General features: G+C 53.7%; 1 protein-coding gene across 23 annotated transcripts in view; it reads left to right on the top strand.

Annotated features, from left to right (window-relative positions):
• SCRIB (scribble planar cell polarity protein) overlaps window positions 1-15,737 on the top strand; it is a 140,125-nt gene that overhangs the window by 71,546 nt on the left and 52,842 nt on the right. For 22 of the 23 annotated variants that reach the window (XM_063175652.1, XM_063175721.1, XM_063175703.1 and 19 more), the window contains 7 exons: window positions 44-121; window positions 2,263-2,571; window positions 3,669-3,749; window positions 8,172-8,420; window positions 9,181-9,291; window positions 13,282-13,458; window positions 14,397-14,513. In XM_063175652.1, the coding sequence (XP_063031722.1) occupies window positions 44-121; window positions 2,263-2,571; window positions 3,669-3,749; window positions 8,172-8,420; window positions 9,181-9,291; window positions 13,282-13,458; window positions 14,397-14,513 (1,122 nt within the window). Of the gene's footprint in view, window positions 1-43; window positions 122-1,905; window positions 2,098-2,262; window positions 2,572-3,668; window positions 3,750-8,171; window positions 8,421-9,180; window positions 9,292-13,281; window positions 13,459-14,396; window positions 14,514-15,737 lie in introns of those variants that run through there. The other variant, XM_063175830.1, reaches the window with a different exon arrangement.

The raw sequence follows: 15,737 nt of genomic DNA on the forward strand, positions 1-15,737 counted from the left end.
GGTGAGGAATGGGCTCTCCATCAACAGAGGGTTTTGTTTGCAGGGCATCTTCATCTCCCGCGTGTCCGAGGAGGGTCCTGCAGCTCGGGCAGGGGTCCGTGTTGGTGACAAGCTCCTGGAGGTAAGCACTGGCTCCTGGCACAGCAAATGCTGCTGCTGATGGCTTGGAGGGGAGGTGTGACCGTGTTCACAGGGGTCTGAGGGTGAGGGGAGAGATGAGGATCTGACTCCATGTTTCAGAAGGCTGATTTATTATTTTATGATATATAGTATATTAAAACTATACTAAAAGAATAGAAGAAAGCTAGCCTTCTGATGAAATCCTAAGAATAGAAAAAGAAAGAATGATAACAAAGGCTTGTGGCTCGGACAGAAAGTCCCAGCCAGCTGACTGTGATTGGCCATTAATCAGAAACAACTCTATGAGACCAATCACAGATGCACCTGTTGCATTCCACAGCAGCAGATAACCATTGCTTACATTTTCCTGAGGCCTCCCAGCTTCTCAGGAGGAAAAATCCTAAGGAAAGGATTTTTCATAAAAGATGTCTGTGACAGGGAGGTGTGAGATGATTGGGAATGGATTTGCATCAGACGTGTTATAGACCAAGATGTGTAAGAGCTAAACAAAATCCCTTTGGCTCAGAGATGGTTGTTTAATTTATGTTACCATGAATATTTTGTTGCTTTATGAGCTCCTGCATTTGCTCTGGCCCAGCTCTGAAGTGTTGTGTGGCCCAGGTGGGAGTAAATACAATAAAAGAACACATACCTGGGCAGAGCAAAAGTGAACCCTATAAATAACTTCTTAGCCAGGGAGCCAGCCATGGGGATTGTTTGGGTGGGAGAGGACATTAAAGCTCATCTCATTTCACCTCTGCCATGGGCAGGAGCACCTTCCACCAGCCCAGGCTGCTGGGCTAACCCCCTGGTCCTCCCTTTTGTGCCACCCTGGAGATGATGTGCTCTGTGACATCCCCACACCGAGGGACTGTCACACTGACACACAGGGCTCTGTCACACTGACAGCTCTTGGTGTTCCAGGGCTGTGAGCAGCTCCATGTCCCTCCTGGAAGATGGACAGGGGTCAGCCTTGTGTTGAACTGTGCTGAATTTTGTTGGTGGAGATGGTTCTGTGTGGGATGTTACCTGTGGGGATGATACAGGTGTAGGGAATTCAGGACTCCCTGTGGGGAAGGAATTCCTCTGGAAGGGCCTTTGCTTGGTTGGCCTGGCCTGGGACAGGTTGCAGGTGCTGTGGGAAGGCAGTAAAACCTCCCAGAGGTCTGGGCACACCTGTGGGACAGGGCCCAGGTGGGGTGTGAGGGGCTGAGCCAGCTCCCTTGGGCAGCAGTGGTTGGGCTGGGATGGGTGTGAGACTGGGGCTGTGTGAGATCGGGCTGGGTGTGAGGGGACACTGAGTGTGGGACTGGGGCTGTGTGTTAGAGGATGCTGGGTGTGAGGCTGGGGCTCTGTGTAGGTTGAGGCTGTGTGAGTGGGCTGGATGTGGAGTCTGGATGTGAGGGGACACTGGGTGTGAGGTGAGGCTCTGTTTGAGGTCAGGGCTCTGTGTAGGCTGTGCTGGGTGTGAGGAGACACTGGGCGTGAGGTCAGGGCTCTGTACAGGTTGGGCTAGGTGTGAGGGCTGGCTGTGTGTGAGACTGGGGCTCTGTGTTTGCTGGGCTCTGTGTTGGTCGGGGCACTATATCAGGGCAGGCTGTGTGTGAGGTTGGGGCTCTGTATTGGTCAGGGCTCTGTGTTTGTTGGGTTCTGTGTCAGGACATACTGTCACTTTCCCCATGCCCAGGTGAACAACGTGTCCCTGCACTGTATGTGTTGGTCAGGGCTGTGTTTGTTGGACTGTGTGTCTCACAGCAGTCTGTCTGTCTCTGTCCCCGTGCCCAGGTGAACGGCGTGTCCCTGCACTGTGTGTGTTGGTCAGGGCTGTGTTTGGGCTCTGTCTCAGTCTCACAGCACACTGTCTCTCCGTGCCCAGGTGAACGGCGTGTCCCTGCACTGTGTGAGGTTGCTCTCTGTGTTGGGCTCAGTCTCACAGCTATCTATCTCTCCATGCCCAGGTGAATGGCGTGTCCCTGCACTGTGAGGTTGGGCTCAGTCTCACAGCAGTCTGTCTCTCTCTCTCTCTCCCCCCATGCCCAGGTGAATGGCGTGTCGCTGCACTGTGTGAGGTTGGTCAGGTGTGTGTGTTGGTCAGGGTTCAGTCTCACAGCAGTCAGTCTGTCTGTCTGTCCCCGTGCCCAGGTGAACGGCGTGTCCCTGCACTGTGCCGAGCACCACGTGGCGGTGGAGGCGCTGCGGGGCTCGGGCAGCTCGGTGTCCATGACGGTGCTGCGGGAGCGGATGGTGGAGCCCGAGAACGCCATCACGGTGACCCCGCTGCGGCCCGAGGACGACTACAGCCCGCGGGAGCGGCGCGGGGGGCTGCGCTTCCCCGAGGGCCCCGAGGCGGCCGCCGAGCGCTTCTCCACCTGCCTCATGCGCAACGAGAAGGGGCTGGGCTTCAGCATCGCCGGCGGCAAGGGCTCCACGCCCTACCGGGCCGGGGACACGGTCAGTGCGGGCCCTGGGACCCAGATCCTCGTCCCTGGGGTTCCAAAATCCGCATCCCTGGGGACCCCAGATCCGCATCCCTGGGCGTGCAGCAGGGCAGCCTGGCCCTGAGCTGCTGGGCAGGGTTTGGAGGGACCTTAAACCTCACCTTGTGGTGAGCAGGTTCCGCTGTGCCAGTTTGCTCCAGTGACCATGGCCTTCAACACTTGCAGGGATCCAGGCACAGCCACAGCTGCTCTGTGCCAGGGCCAAACCACCCTCAAAGGGAACAATTCCTCATTCCCAATGTCCCATCCAGCCTGGCCTCGGGCACTGCCAGGGATCCAGGAGCAGCCACAGCTGCTCTGAGCAAAGGCTCCATGCCCTACCGGGCTGGGGACACGGTCAGTCTGGGCCTTGGGACCCAAATCCTCATCCCCGGGCGTGCAGCAGGGCAGCCTGGCCATGGGCTGCTGGGCTGGGTGCTCTAAAGTCAGGGGATCACAGAATTCTGGCATGGTTTGCATTTGGAGGGGCCTTAAACCTCACCTTGTGGTGGGCAGGTTCCGCTGTGCCAGTTTGCTCCAAGTCCTGCCCACCATGGCCTTCAACATTTGCAGGGATGCAGGGGCAGCCACAGCTGCTCTGGGCACCCTGTGCCAGGGCCAAACCACCCTCAAAGGGGACAATTCCTGCCCAATGTCCCATCCAGCCTGGCCTTAGGCACAGATCTAGGGGCAGCCACAGCTGCTCTGGGCACCCTATGCCAGGGCCTCACACCCTCACAGGGGAATATTCCTGCCCAATATCCCATCCAGCCCTGCCCTCTGGCACTGGGAAGCCATTCCCCTTGTGCTGTCACTCCAGGCCCATGTCCAAGTCCCTCTCTGTCTTTTTTATAGAAGGAGGAGTGGCTGTGGCTCCGAATTGAGTGACATCCAATCCTACTGCTGCCCTCCTGGCACAGATTCCAGGCCCTGGGCCCCAGGAGGATTTGCTGCCAGGGGCTCTGGGAGCAGCGGGTTTGTGTGGAAGGGGAAGGGTCAGGGCAGGGGGGAGCACTGAGAGCAGGGTCTGGGGACAGCCTGGGCTGCTGTGACCCTGTGCCTGTGCTGCAGGGCATCTTCATCTCCCGGATTGCAGAGGGCGGCGCCGCGCACCGGGACGGGATCCTGCGCGTCGGGGACAGAGTCATCTCGGTGAGTGCCGGGCAGGGGCTGCTGCTCTGCCCCTGGAGCTGCACTTTGGGGTCCCTTCTTCAGCTCTGAGCCTGCTGGGAGAGCGGTTACTGTGGGTGGTTCTGCCCTGTCTGGGGCTGGGTGCAGTTACACCTGCCCTTTCCCCAAGGGATGGCATGGAGGGAGGGGACACGGCAGCACTGCCCAGCCTGGGGGGCTCTGCCATGGGGAGGGGGAGCCCCTTGGGGCACAGTGGGGTGGGCTGGAGCACAGGGAGCTGCCCAGGGGTGGGTACCCCAGTGCTTCCCTGCCTCACGTGGATCTCCGGCCCTGCCGTGCTGTCGCTGCGGATCTCACTGCTCTCACCTGTGTCTCTGCCTCCTGCTCCTCACTCCCCTCCTGCGGGAGCCTTCCTCAGCCTCCTGACCCTCCTCCCATGCTGCATGCTGCCTCTGGGAAGCTCCAGCTCCTGGTGCTGGTGGTGGTTTCTGCCCAGCTGCTGTGGTGAGAGCACAGCGCTGGCGTGAGTAAGCACTGATACAGCCTCGTCAGTGCTGGCTTCTGTCTGCTCTATCCCTGGGCTGGGGCTGGCTTGGGTTTGCTCAGGCACAACGTCTTAGGGCAGGTCTGACACTTGACAGCAAGCTTGAAGTGGTATGGCATCTCTCACTCCCTCCTAGTGCTCCCCACTGCCCAAAATCAAGCCCTGACCCTGATTAATGCCAGAGTATTTTGGATTTGTTCATGGTTTGATGCTCTATGGTGCAGAGGTAATAGTGAGGCCCATTATTTCATCATTTGGGATTGGTTTGCTCGACCTGTGGAAAAAGGAGACACAAAACCATAGAACAGATTCAAAAATCAAACCTGCCCCCACCCTGCTTCAGCAGCTCTATTTATATCCATGGGCAGCTTTGTAGGAAAAGCAGATCCAATTCCCTGGTAATAGCTTGCATGGATTCCTCATGGGATGTGTGAGTTCAGGGCTCACAGAGCTGGGGCCTCTGCTGGATTTGGATGTGGCTGAGGTGCTGCTGTCATTATTCCTGTCACCCCCAGTGGAGTCCCTTGGCTACCTGTGCTCAGGTGTGTGTGACTATGCAGGTTTGGTCATTATTCCTGACACCCCTCAGTTCCCTGTGCTAAGCTGAGTGTGACCATGGGGGTTTGGTCATTATTCCTGACACCCCTCAGATCCTGAGCTGTGTGTGACCATGGTGGTTTGGTCATTATTCCTGACATCCACAGCATGTTTCCCTCAGTTCCCTGTGCTCAGGTGTGTGTGACCATCATAGAGCTTTGGTGCTGAGCACCAGCTGAAGCTCAGATCCCATGCTCACCTCTGAGAAGTGCAGGAACATGTCACCTTTCAGGAAAACACTCCCAGGACTTCCAAGCCTGCTTCCTACACTATTTGGAAGCAGCAATTTTCCATTTTTGTTGGAAATCTTCCACGATGCCATGTTTCCCAGGATGTGGGTGCAGGTTGCCTGTGTCCCCATGGGGAAGGGGAGGACCTCACTGGGTACAGGGCCCATTTCCAAAGCTGTGCTCTCCTGGTCACACTCAGCTCTCACTTTGCCAAAGAATTCTGTTTTCTTAAGAAAATAAATACAGCACAGCTTCCTCTCTTCCCCTGTGCTCTAAATCCTCCTGGACGTTTCCCCTGGAGAAGAACTGGGATTGCTCCTTTGCCTTTCTTAGGGGAGCTTTGAGCACAGGGGTTGAGGAGCCCAGCTGGGTCCCACCTGAATTAACACCCCTCAACATGGCCCAGTGACTGTCACTCATTCCCTGTGTTCCTGTGTCTCTTGGGACTCGTTTTGGGGGAGAAGACTCTGGACAGGCACTGCTGGCGGGTGCTGCAGAGCTGGAGCTGTGGGATGGGAATCCAGCAGGGAGCAGTTTCTAAGGGCAGCTGATTTTTTTGGGACTGGGAAGAAAACTGACATTGGAGAGATGTAGGATAGTGGTGGGTGACACATGGAGTCCTAATGATGCAGTGTGACCCCTTAGAGACTTGCCAGGATAATATCATTCCCTGGCACACAGAGAATAATATCATTCCCTGGCACTTTCCCTTCCCCATGGCACTCAGAGGGCCGTGCTGCATGGCTGGCCTTGCTCTCCAGCTAGATAAAGGCCATGGAAAATCAGCTGCCACAAAAGCAGTGTGGCCACCAGGATTGCCAGACAGGGGAGAGTTACTGGGTGAAATGCTCCAGGGGCTGTTACATTTGAGACAGATGTGGTGATAGAACCAAAGAGCCAAGTCTCTGCTGGGTGTTGCCTTTGTTAACCATCAGAGGAGCCCAGGAATCCTCCCTTCCCAGTCCCCTGCACACAGAGCTGCTGCTTTCCCTGCTCCAGCTCAGCCATCAGCAGGGCAAAGTGCAGGCTCCAGATGTGGAACACGGGGCAGACACAGCTGGTCCCAGGCTCCAGATGTGGAACACGGGGCAGACACAGCTGGTCCCAGATCAGCATGGGAGCGAGACAGGGCAGTGCCCTTGCAGGTGCACACCTGAGCACAGGTGGTGCTCACAGGGCAGCAGCACAGCCTGGTGCTGCCTCTGGCTCACCAGGGTTCAGCTTGCTGGGTGATGGCACAAATCCTTCCTCCATCACTCAGCCCAGTCAGGGCTGCTGCCTGCAGCTCTCCAGCCTCTGCTCCAGCAAACAGGGCTCCCAGGCTCTCTGGTCACCCCCAAGCCTCTCATCCAGCCTCTGGGCCACCTCTTGAGTCTTCCCACATTTTGGATTCCTGCTTGCTGGCTGTCCCAGCTTGAGTTTTACCAGCAGCTCTGCACATGTGCCCTGAACAGAGTGAGCTAGCCCAGTAAATACAGAATGTGGAGAGAGGCAGAGCAGATGTGCACTCAGGCCCAGGGCTTGGCCACACCAGCACTGACCAGCAGCCTCCTGTTCTCCCCTGTATTTCCCCGTGCTTGTTCCTCACCTCCAGCCCTCTTCCTGTTCTGCTGAACGTCCCATAACAAGTGCTGCATATCCCCACAACACCTCCCTCAAGCTTCCTGCAGCCACTTGGCCCTTTCCTGAAAGAGATGTGCTGAGACAGCCCCTCATAATCCCCATTTCTTCTGCAGACTGGTTGCCAGGTCTGGTCATGCTTCTCTAATGTGGGGATTCCTTTGTGTGATTGCTTTTGGTGGCTCTTTGAGGAGGATCCATGTGCTGATTCCTTTGTGTGATTGCTTTTGGTGACTTTGAGAGGATCCATGTGCTGATTCCTTTGTGTGATTGCTTTTGGTGACTCTCTGAGGGTCCATCTGGGGTGTCTGAGCTGTGTGTCTGTGACCTGCCCTCCCTTAGGGGCTGTGCACCACCTGTGTGGTTCATTTGTCACCTTTCCTGCTTGGTGCCCTGTCCTGTGCCCTGGTCCCTCTCATCCTTCCCCTTCCTGGGGGCACGTGCCAGCTGCTGCCCTGGCATCCTTCTGGTTCATGCCAGAATTGTCCTTTGGGGACAGTGCTCTCGGCAGAGGTGACACTGGGCTGTCTAAGGAGAGCAGTACCCACAGCCATGGGTCACAGGGGGTCCGGACAAAGCCCTGCATGCCAGCCTAGTCCAGAAAAACTGTTCTCTGGGAAGGAGCTGGGGAGTTACAGTAATATTTCTGGGGATCGGGCACTGGGGAGTTGGCCTACAAGGCCCAGTTGCTGTGGCTGTTACAGTCACGTTGTTATTTCATGAGCTGAGGAAAGCCCATCTTGCAGCTCCTTTTTTCATATGTTCATTTTGGAGAGCTTTTCCAGAACCTAATGACTAGACACCTTTTGATTTTCAGCTTTTTCCTGTCTGGTTTTGTTGCTCTGGCTGTGTTCTCTCAGCTCAGTTTCTGCCCCTTGTACATCCATGGAAAACAGTCACATCCTTTGAGTTTCTAGGGAGGCAGTTGTAAATCTTAATTTTGTAGGAAAGGCTCTCTGTTTTTTCACATCTCCCTGTTCCTGGGGTCACTTTTAATGCCTTAGAGCTGCCAGCATGGGCAGCCAGTGGGGCAGTGACCAGTGGCAGGTCCTGTCAGCCACCAAATCGTGCCTGTGGTGTCTGTGTCAGGGCTTTGGGTGACAGATGAGGGCAGCTGCCTCAGTGACACAGCAGCAGCTGCTCCTGCACGTGCCTGTGTCGTGGCACTGCTGCTGGAAATCGCTGTTTTGCCTCTCCCACGTGGAGACGTTTGGCTGTGGCAGGTGGAACATCACCCCTGGCCTGTGTGAGCCCCTGGAGCACCGTGTCAGGGAATGGGGGAACGGGGCAGGAGAGCTGAGCAGGAAGGGAGCGGGGGTCAGTGGGGATTCCCAGGTGCCTGTGCCCCTTTGCCAGGTCAGAGGGAGCTGGGAGCCCCCGAGGTGCTGCGGGGCACAGGTGGCAGCAGGACAGGGCTCGCAGGGCTCGGCCCTGACGCCAGCTTTGTTCCAGATCAATGGGGTAGACATGACAGAAGCCAGGCATGATCAGGCCGTAGCGCTGCTTACCGCGGCCTCCCCCACCATCGTGCTGCTGGTGGAGAGAGAGGCCAGGGCAGAGGAGCAGCCCGGCGAGGGGGGCTCGCCCCGCGCCCGCATGCACTCCCCGCCACCGGGACCCGGGGACAGCCTGAGCCTGCCCGAGGATGCAGCCAGGAACCACCTCCTGAGCAAGGGGCTGGAGGACCAGTACCCCATTGAGGTGAGCTTGGCTTTGGATGGCTTGGTGTGACCCTGAATTATGGGTGTTGTGGTGGGAACCAGACTGCTGGGTTATTGGGGCTGGAGGACCAGTACCCCATCGAGGTGAGCTTGGCTTGGGGGGCACGGTGTAACCCTGAGAGATGGGTCATGTGGTGAGAATCAGCCTGGAGGGTTATTGGGGCTGGGGGACCAGTACCCCATTGAGGTGAGCTTGGTGGAATACTGAGAGATGGGTGTGGGGATGGGGACAGACCTGCAGGGTTATTGGGGGCTGAAGGTGTCATTGTAGAAAGGCTTGGGGTGGAGGGACCTGAAAGCCCATCCAGACCCACCCCCTGCCATGGGCAGGGACACCTTCCACAACCCCAGCTTGCTTCAAGCCCTGTCCAGCCTGGCCTTGAAAATTTCCAGGGATGGGGCAGCCACAGCTTGTGGAGCACCCTGTACCAGGGTCACCCCATCCTCACAGGAGAGGATTTCTCTTCAATATCCCATCTAGCCCTGCCCACTCTGAGGGAGAGCCTGTTCCCCCGTGTGTCACTCCAGGCCCTTGCCCAAAATCCCTCTCCAGCTCTCCTGGAGCCCCATTCCAGCTCCTCTCCAGGTTGTGGAGTCCCACATGGGGAACCCCCTTGTCCCATGGATGTTCACCCTGTGCTTACCCCATCCAAAACAGCCCTGACTCTGTGTTTATCAGTGATTGTGGTGTGTAGGTGACATCCTTCATGGCCTTTGACACTGCTTTTTGTTCCCTTCAGGAAATCCACCTGGTGAAGGCAGGGGGTCCCCTGGGCCTCAGCATCGTCGGGGGCAGTGACCACTCCAGCCATCCCTTCGGCATTCATGAGCCTGGTGTCTTCATCTCCAAGGTAGAGTCCCAGCAGAGCTGCCCTGGGTGTTCTGAGCTGTTGGTTGTTGGCATTAAGGTGAAGGATTTGGATGTGTGTCTGGCTGTACAGGATGGATTTGTGAAATAAGGGCATGGGACAGGGATGTGTGAGGTTTGTACTGCAGGTGCTTCTACTGGAGCCATCTGAGGGCATGTAAAAGCCTCAGACCTTTCTAATCCATGCTGACCCCTTTGGAGGGATCCCAGTGTGCTTTTGCAATTGCTGGGTTCAGGTTGGCTTTAGTGAGTCCTGGGAAGATGCTGGCATTGCAGGAAGCCAGGCATTACTGGGAAGGTGCTGGTGAGACAGTGTGTGCCTGCTCTGCTGCACTCAGACCAGTGTCCTTGGATCCACATTGATCTTTTGATTCCATATTCCCATTCCAGTGGTGATGCCATGCAGGGGCAGCACACACCTGGCCACTGCCTGCAGCCCATTCCCTCACAGTCCTGCACTTCCACACTCATGGGAATGGGGATGCTGGAGAGGACATCCCTGCAGAGCCCTTTCTGCTTCCTGACTGCTCTTGTCCCTTGGAGGTGCTGAACCTGACTGACACCTATGTCTGGGTTCACACCTTGTTAAGGGCTGTTTGGAGTTCTGGGGGTGATGCCTGCCAGGCCTCTCCCTTGGTGTGCCCATGGTTTTTATTGCAGTGCATCAGCAGGTCAGTGGGGCAGGATTTGCTCTTCTCAAAGCCTGACTGACTCTTTCCCACCATCCCTGCTTCCCACATGCTCACAGATTTCACCCTTTCCATGCTGGCTCCTTTGTTTCACCAGGAGCACAGGTTTGGTTGTATTTCAGCTCTCAGGAGTCCCTGTAGAGCACTGGGTGAGGACTGGAGCAGTCCTGGTGCTGTCAGACCTGGTTACACTCACAGGCAAAATAATGGCAACAGTGGCACAGGGTTGGCTCAGATTAAATTGGGAATATGAGAATAACATATGGAATAGCAGTTGAAAGCACATCCCACTTCATTCTTCAGTGTTCCCAGTGTGTCACCTCTTGGGGACATTTGTCTGCAGAGAGAGGAGTCAGATCAGGGCTGCAGGGTGCTGGAGGATGCCTGGGCACACAATCGCATCTCCAAGGAGAGATGGACTGTCCTGGTTGAGACAGTCACAATGCAAAGCAACACACTCCATTCTCAGAAGGCTTCAACGGTTTTTATTACAGCAACCATGCTTTTTATACATTCTGTCAGTGTCCCAGTTGTGGGTTTCTCTGTGTCTGAATTGAAGGCACCACCTGAGACAGTAATCCATGTTCAGACTCAGGTGTTTATTATTTCTTATCAGTAAAACAGTCTCACTACTGTGAGTTCAGCAGTTTTTCATTAGAAGGCACAAAATGGCCAACAATCACTTGTTACAAGGTCTTTTAAGGCTAAACTATCCAATTAAGAACTGACACCTGGATTATTTTCCCTTTTAACCCAATAACTGATCCCAAAGAGCCCCCAGTGGGGACTTTTCTGCCCAATTACAAAATGCCACCCAAACCCATGGAGAAGAAGAAGCATGAAGAAGAAACCCAGGCCAGCACCCTGTGCCCTCCATCTTGCTTCCATCCACACCATACTAAAAATCCCAAAACCTACATTTCTCACACCTAAACTACTCTCTATAATCTGTTGCACACTTTTGTGGATTCCAGTCTGTCTTGAAGTCCAGGAAACTTTCTCCATGAGTGAGGGTCAAAGTCAGTGCTGCCCTGGGGATCAGGGCACCCCAGAGCAGACAGAGTATGCTGTGGTGCACTGGGTGCTCTGGGTTTCCACAACATTCTTACAAAACTCATGAATTTACACTTCACTCATTAATCACAAGAGACAAAACAATGAGCTTATGTTGCAGACATCTTTTATGGAAAACCCTTTCCTTAGGATTGTTCCTCCTGAGAAGCTGAGAGGCCTCAGGAACAAAATACAAACAATGGTTATCTGCTGCTGTGGAATGCAACAGGTGCATCTGTGATTGGTCTCATAGAGTTGTTTCTAATTAATGGCCAATCACAGTCAGCTGGCTCTGACAGAGAGTCCAAGTCACAAGCCTTTGTTATCATTCTTTCTTTTTCTATTCTTAGCCAGACTTCTGATGAGATCCTTTCTTCTATTCTTTTTAGTAGAGTTTTAATATAATATATATATAATAAAATAATAAATCAGCCTTCTGAAACATGGAGCCAGATCCTCATCTCTTCCCTCATCCTCCTGTAAACACAGTCACATGCTCATTGGAATAGGCAGTTGCAGATTTCTCTTATTTATCCCTCTGTCCTTCTTGGTTTCTGCATCAACAACCTTGCTAGGAAATTCCTTCAGGGGTACCCATGGATCCTGTTACCAGATGTCTTGGTTTGGAAAGACAGGAGTCTGCTAAGGAAGGCAGGAGCCTCCGCTGAAATGGAGAATGTAAACCCTCCGCACCCCTCCCAATTGCTGTAAATTTTAAATTAAGGGGCTCTCAGGCAAAAATATGGGAGCAGGAAATAAAGTTCTTTAATAGGGAAAAGAAAAAAATAAAGGATAAAATAAACAATGCAGTACACTAGAACACCACTGACAGAGTCAGAACCCAACCTGACACCCTGTGGGCGGCAGTCCAGTTGGAAATGTGGCTGCAGCCCTCCTGCAGTGTCAGGGGTGATTCTGCTGGAGCAAGGGGGATCCTGTAGAGAAGGATGTATTCTTCCTCTGAAGATCCAGTGGAAGGAGAGGCAGCTGCTGTTTCTCTGGGGAATCCAGTGGAGAAAGCCGTGCTGGTGTCTCAAAACCTCTGGATTATATCTGGGTAGCAATGCTTGGCTCCTCCCCCTGGATTATATCTGGGTAGCAATGCTTGGCTCCTCCCCCTGGATTATATCTGGGTAGCAATGCTTGGCTCCTCCCCCTGGATTATATCTGGGTAGCAATGCTTGGCTCCTCCCCCTGGATTATATCTGGGTAGCAATGCTTGGCTCCTCCCTCTGGGCTTGCATCTCCCAATGGGATGTTATAGTTCTTGTGACCATGTTTACAGGGGTTATCAGGTGAGGGAAGAGACGAGGATCTGACTCCATGTTCAGGAGGCTGATTTATTATTTTATGGTATACATTACATTAAAACTACACTAAAATAATAGAAGGAAAAGTTTATCTCAGAAGGCTAGCTAAGCTAAGAATAGAAAGCACAACAATGAGTAATAAAGGTTTGTGTCTCGGACAGAGTCCAAGCTAACTGGGCTGTGATTGGCCATTAATTACAAACATCCAAGATGGGCCAATTACAGATGCACCTGTTGCATTCCACAGCAGCAGATAATCAATGTTTACATTTTGTTCCTGAAGCTTCTCAGCAGGAAAAGATCCTAATGAAAGGATTTTAATGAAAAGATGTTCTTATCAGCCATGCAGTGACATTCAATAGCTGTTATCAGCAGATGTCCCCTCCCAGGGAGGTGTGATTGTGGTCACTCAAAGAGAGAGATAAAGCAAACTGCCCACTTGACAAAGGTAATCTGCCATACAGACGGTAATTGAAAACATCTTGCATTGCAATCTTCCACACCAGCCTTCTCTCAGGCCCCCAGCAGTCTCTGTAAAGCCCCTCCGGGGTGACAGCCCTTCCCAGGGTGACAGCCCTTCTCAGGAGGTGTGCTGTGTCCATCTGCAGGTGATCCTCCCAGCAGTCTGTACAGCCTCCTGCAGGGTGACAGCCCCTCTCAGGGTGACAGCCCTGCTTAGGGTGACAGCCCCTCTCAGGGGGTGTGCTGTGTCCGCAGGTGATCCTCCCAGCAGTCTGTACAGCCTCCTGCAGGGTGACAGCCCTTCCCAGGGTGACAGCCCTGCTCAGGGTGACAGCCCCTCTCAGGGGGTGTGCTGTGTCCGCAGGTGATCCTCCCAGCAGTCTGTACAGCCTCCTGCAGGGTGACAGCCCTTCCCAGGGTGACAGCCCCTCTCAGGGGGTGTGCTGTGTCCGTCCGCAGGTGATCCCGCGGGGGCTGGCGGCGCGCAGCGGGCTCCGCGTCGGGGACAGGATCCTGGAGGTGAACGGCACCGACCTGCGCCACGCCACGCACCAGGAGGCCGTGAATGCCCTGCTCTGCAACAGCCAGGAGCTCAGCATGCTGGTCCGCAGGGACCCCCCTCCCCCTGGCATGCAGGTGGGGCTGGGGGCAGCCAGAATGGGGTTTGGGGCAGTTCTTACCTGGGGGAGGGCTGGGATAGGACACAGCCACACTCCTGCAATTTCCTGCTCCTGACAGGGCTCTGGGGCAGTCACAGTGGGGTTCTGGGGCAGTTCTTGCCTGGGAAGATCTGGGATAGGATACAGCCAGAATCCTGGGATTTCCTGCTCCTGATGCTTTGTGAAGGCTGGCCTAGAACAGGGGCTGGATGGAGCTAAAGAATAAAGTAGATTTATTTGTAGTCTTCAATAGGTCCACCTTGGGCAGCACAAGAGCCCAGGCAGGGCTACAGCCAAGATGAACCCAAAAGTTTTTTAACAAAAAAAATGGATGACTGGTCACAGGGTCTCACACTTCTATAAGTTTTGGTCCATTAGCATATTGGAGTCAATTGTCCAATTACAGCTTTAGCCCATGAAGTCCCATCCTTCTTGTTTTTCTCTCTCCAGCCCACGGTGTTTGTGCTCTTGGGGCTGAGATTTGGATCATTTGTCCTTGGTGCCCAGCTGGAGCAGGAATTGTTTTCTCTCCCTGCTCTGTGCACAGAGCTCACCATCCCTTAATATGAAACCCAGATCCACACTCTAAAGCAGCACAGAATGTGAAAAATATAAAAGCTAAACCTGAGGCACCACTCCTTTGGCAGAATCCAGTCACTTTTAAGTGTCTCCAGCTGGAACATGCTGAGGATCTCTTGTCATGGCTGTGGGACTCTGTCATCAGGGAACAGAAAAGGGCAGGTCCTCCCCAACAGGAATAAACTGCCAAATGAGGGATGGGGCTATTCCCTATCCCTCATTTCCTATACCTGCACCTAATTCAGGCCCTTTTCAGGACATTTAGAGCTGTGGTCACTCCAAGGAGTGACCAAGCTGAACTTGGCCCTAAACAAGGAGTCTTTTCTGTGTTTCCAGGAAATTTGCATTGAAAAGGCTCCAGGAGAGAAGCTGGGCATCAGCATCCGGGGTGGAGCCAAGGGCCACGCTGGCAATCCCTTTGATCCCACTGATGAAGGCATCTTCATCTCCAAGGTACCAGAGCAGCACCCGTGCAGGCACTGCCAGGGAGGAGGGTGAACCCTGGGGAGCTGCTGAAATGTGCTCTCAGCTTTCCCTGGTGCACCATCCTGCAGATTCTCCCTCCAGCAAAGGAGACAAATCCTTCACTGGTGCACCATCCTGCAGATTCCCACTCCAGCAAAGGAGACAAATCCTTCACTGGTGCACCATCCTGCAGATTCCCACTCCAGCAAAGGAGACAAATCCTTCGCTGGTGAACCGTTCTGGAGATTCTCCCTCCAGCAAAGCAGACAAATCCTTCGCTGGTGCACCATCCTGCAGATTCCCACTCCAACAAAGCAGACAAATCCTTCACTGGTGCACCATCCTGCAGATTCCCACTCCAGCAAAGGAGACAAATCCTTCACTGGTGCACCATTCTGGAGATTCTCCCTCCAGCACAGGAGACAAATCCTTGTCCTTGCATATTTCCTCCTCTGCAGCAGCTTCACAGTTTCTCATTTAATTTCCTACTCGCCTTTATTTTGCTTTGTGTTTTTTCCTATAGTGCAAACCCCCACATCTTTCCTTGTCCCCACATTCCTGTTGGTCCCCCTGTGCCTGTCCCTTCCTGCCCACTCAGACATGCAGGCTCTTTCCTCCTTCCATGGAAAGCACCAGGAATTCCTGACCTTTTCTCCTGTGCCATGCACTGTCTGTGTGTCTTGTTCCTTTTTTAGGTGACCGCTTGTGTCACACAAAATTCTCACATCAGTTTTCCTCCAGAAATTACACATTTTCTTGTTCAACTTATGCTTATCATTTTATGCTCCTCCCAACCTTTTCCAAAAAGTTTTTATTGCTTTTTCTTTGCTGGCAGCAGAGCACAGCAATGAGTGGTGTCATTTTGGTCTGGCTGCTGACAAAGAGGACTCTGGGTGTTCACTTCATTGTCACTGATTCCCTCTTCAGCTTATTTTGGGGTAGAAACTGATGTGAGTTATCCTCATGGCTGAAGGCACTCCATAATTGGCAGTCAGCCCTGATAATTGATAATTAGCTGCTGCTAAGGCAGGGGAACATTCAGCATTTGTTGTTATGTGGCTGTAACTGTTTTATCTGAATTCTAAAGATAAAAGAATGAATTCCCTCTTTCAGAGTGACAGTTGCACGTTCACCTGGGACATTTGTAACAGCAGGAAAAGAGAACCTGGGATCATTCTAACTGGCAGTTTTTTTGGGAAGCTGGGTCTGGTT

This window comes from Melospiza melodia, chromosome 1, assembly GCF_035770615.1.
Source record: "Melospiza melodia melodia isolate bMelMel2 chromosome 1, bMelMel2.pri, whole genome shotgun sequence".
Taxonomy (NCBI): domain Eukaryota; kingdom Metazoa; phylum Chordata; class Aves; order Passeriformes; family Passerellidae; genus Melospiza; species Melospiza melodia.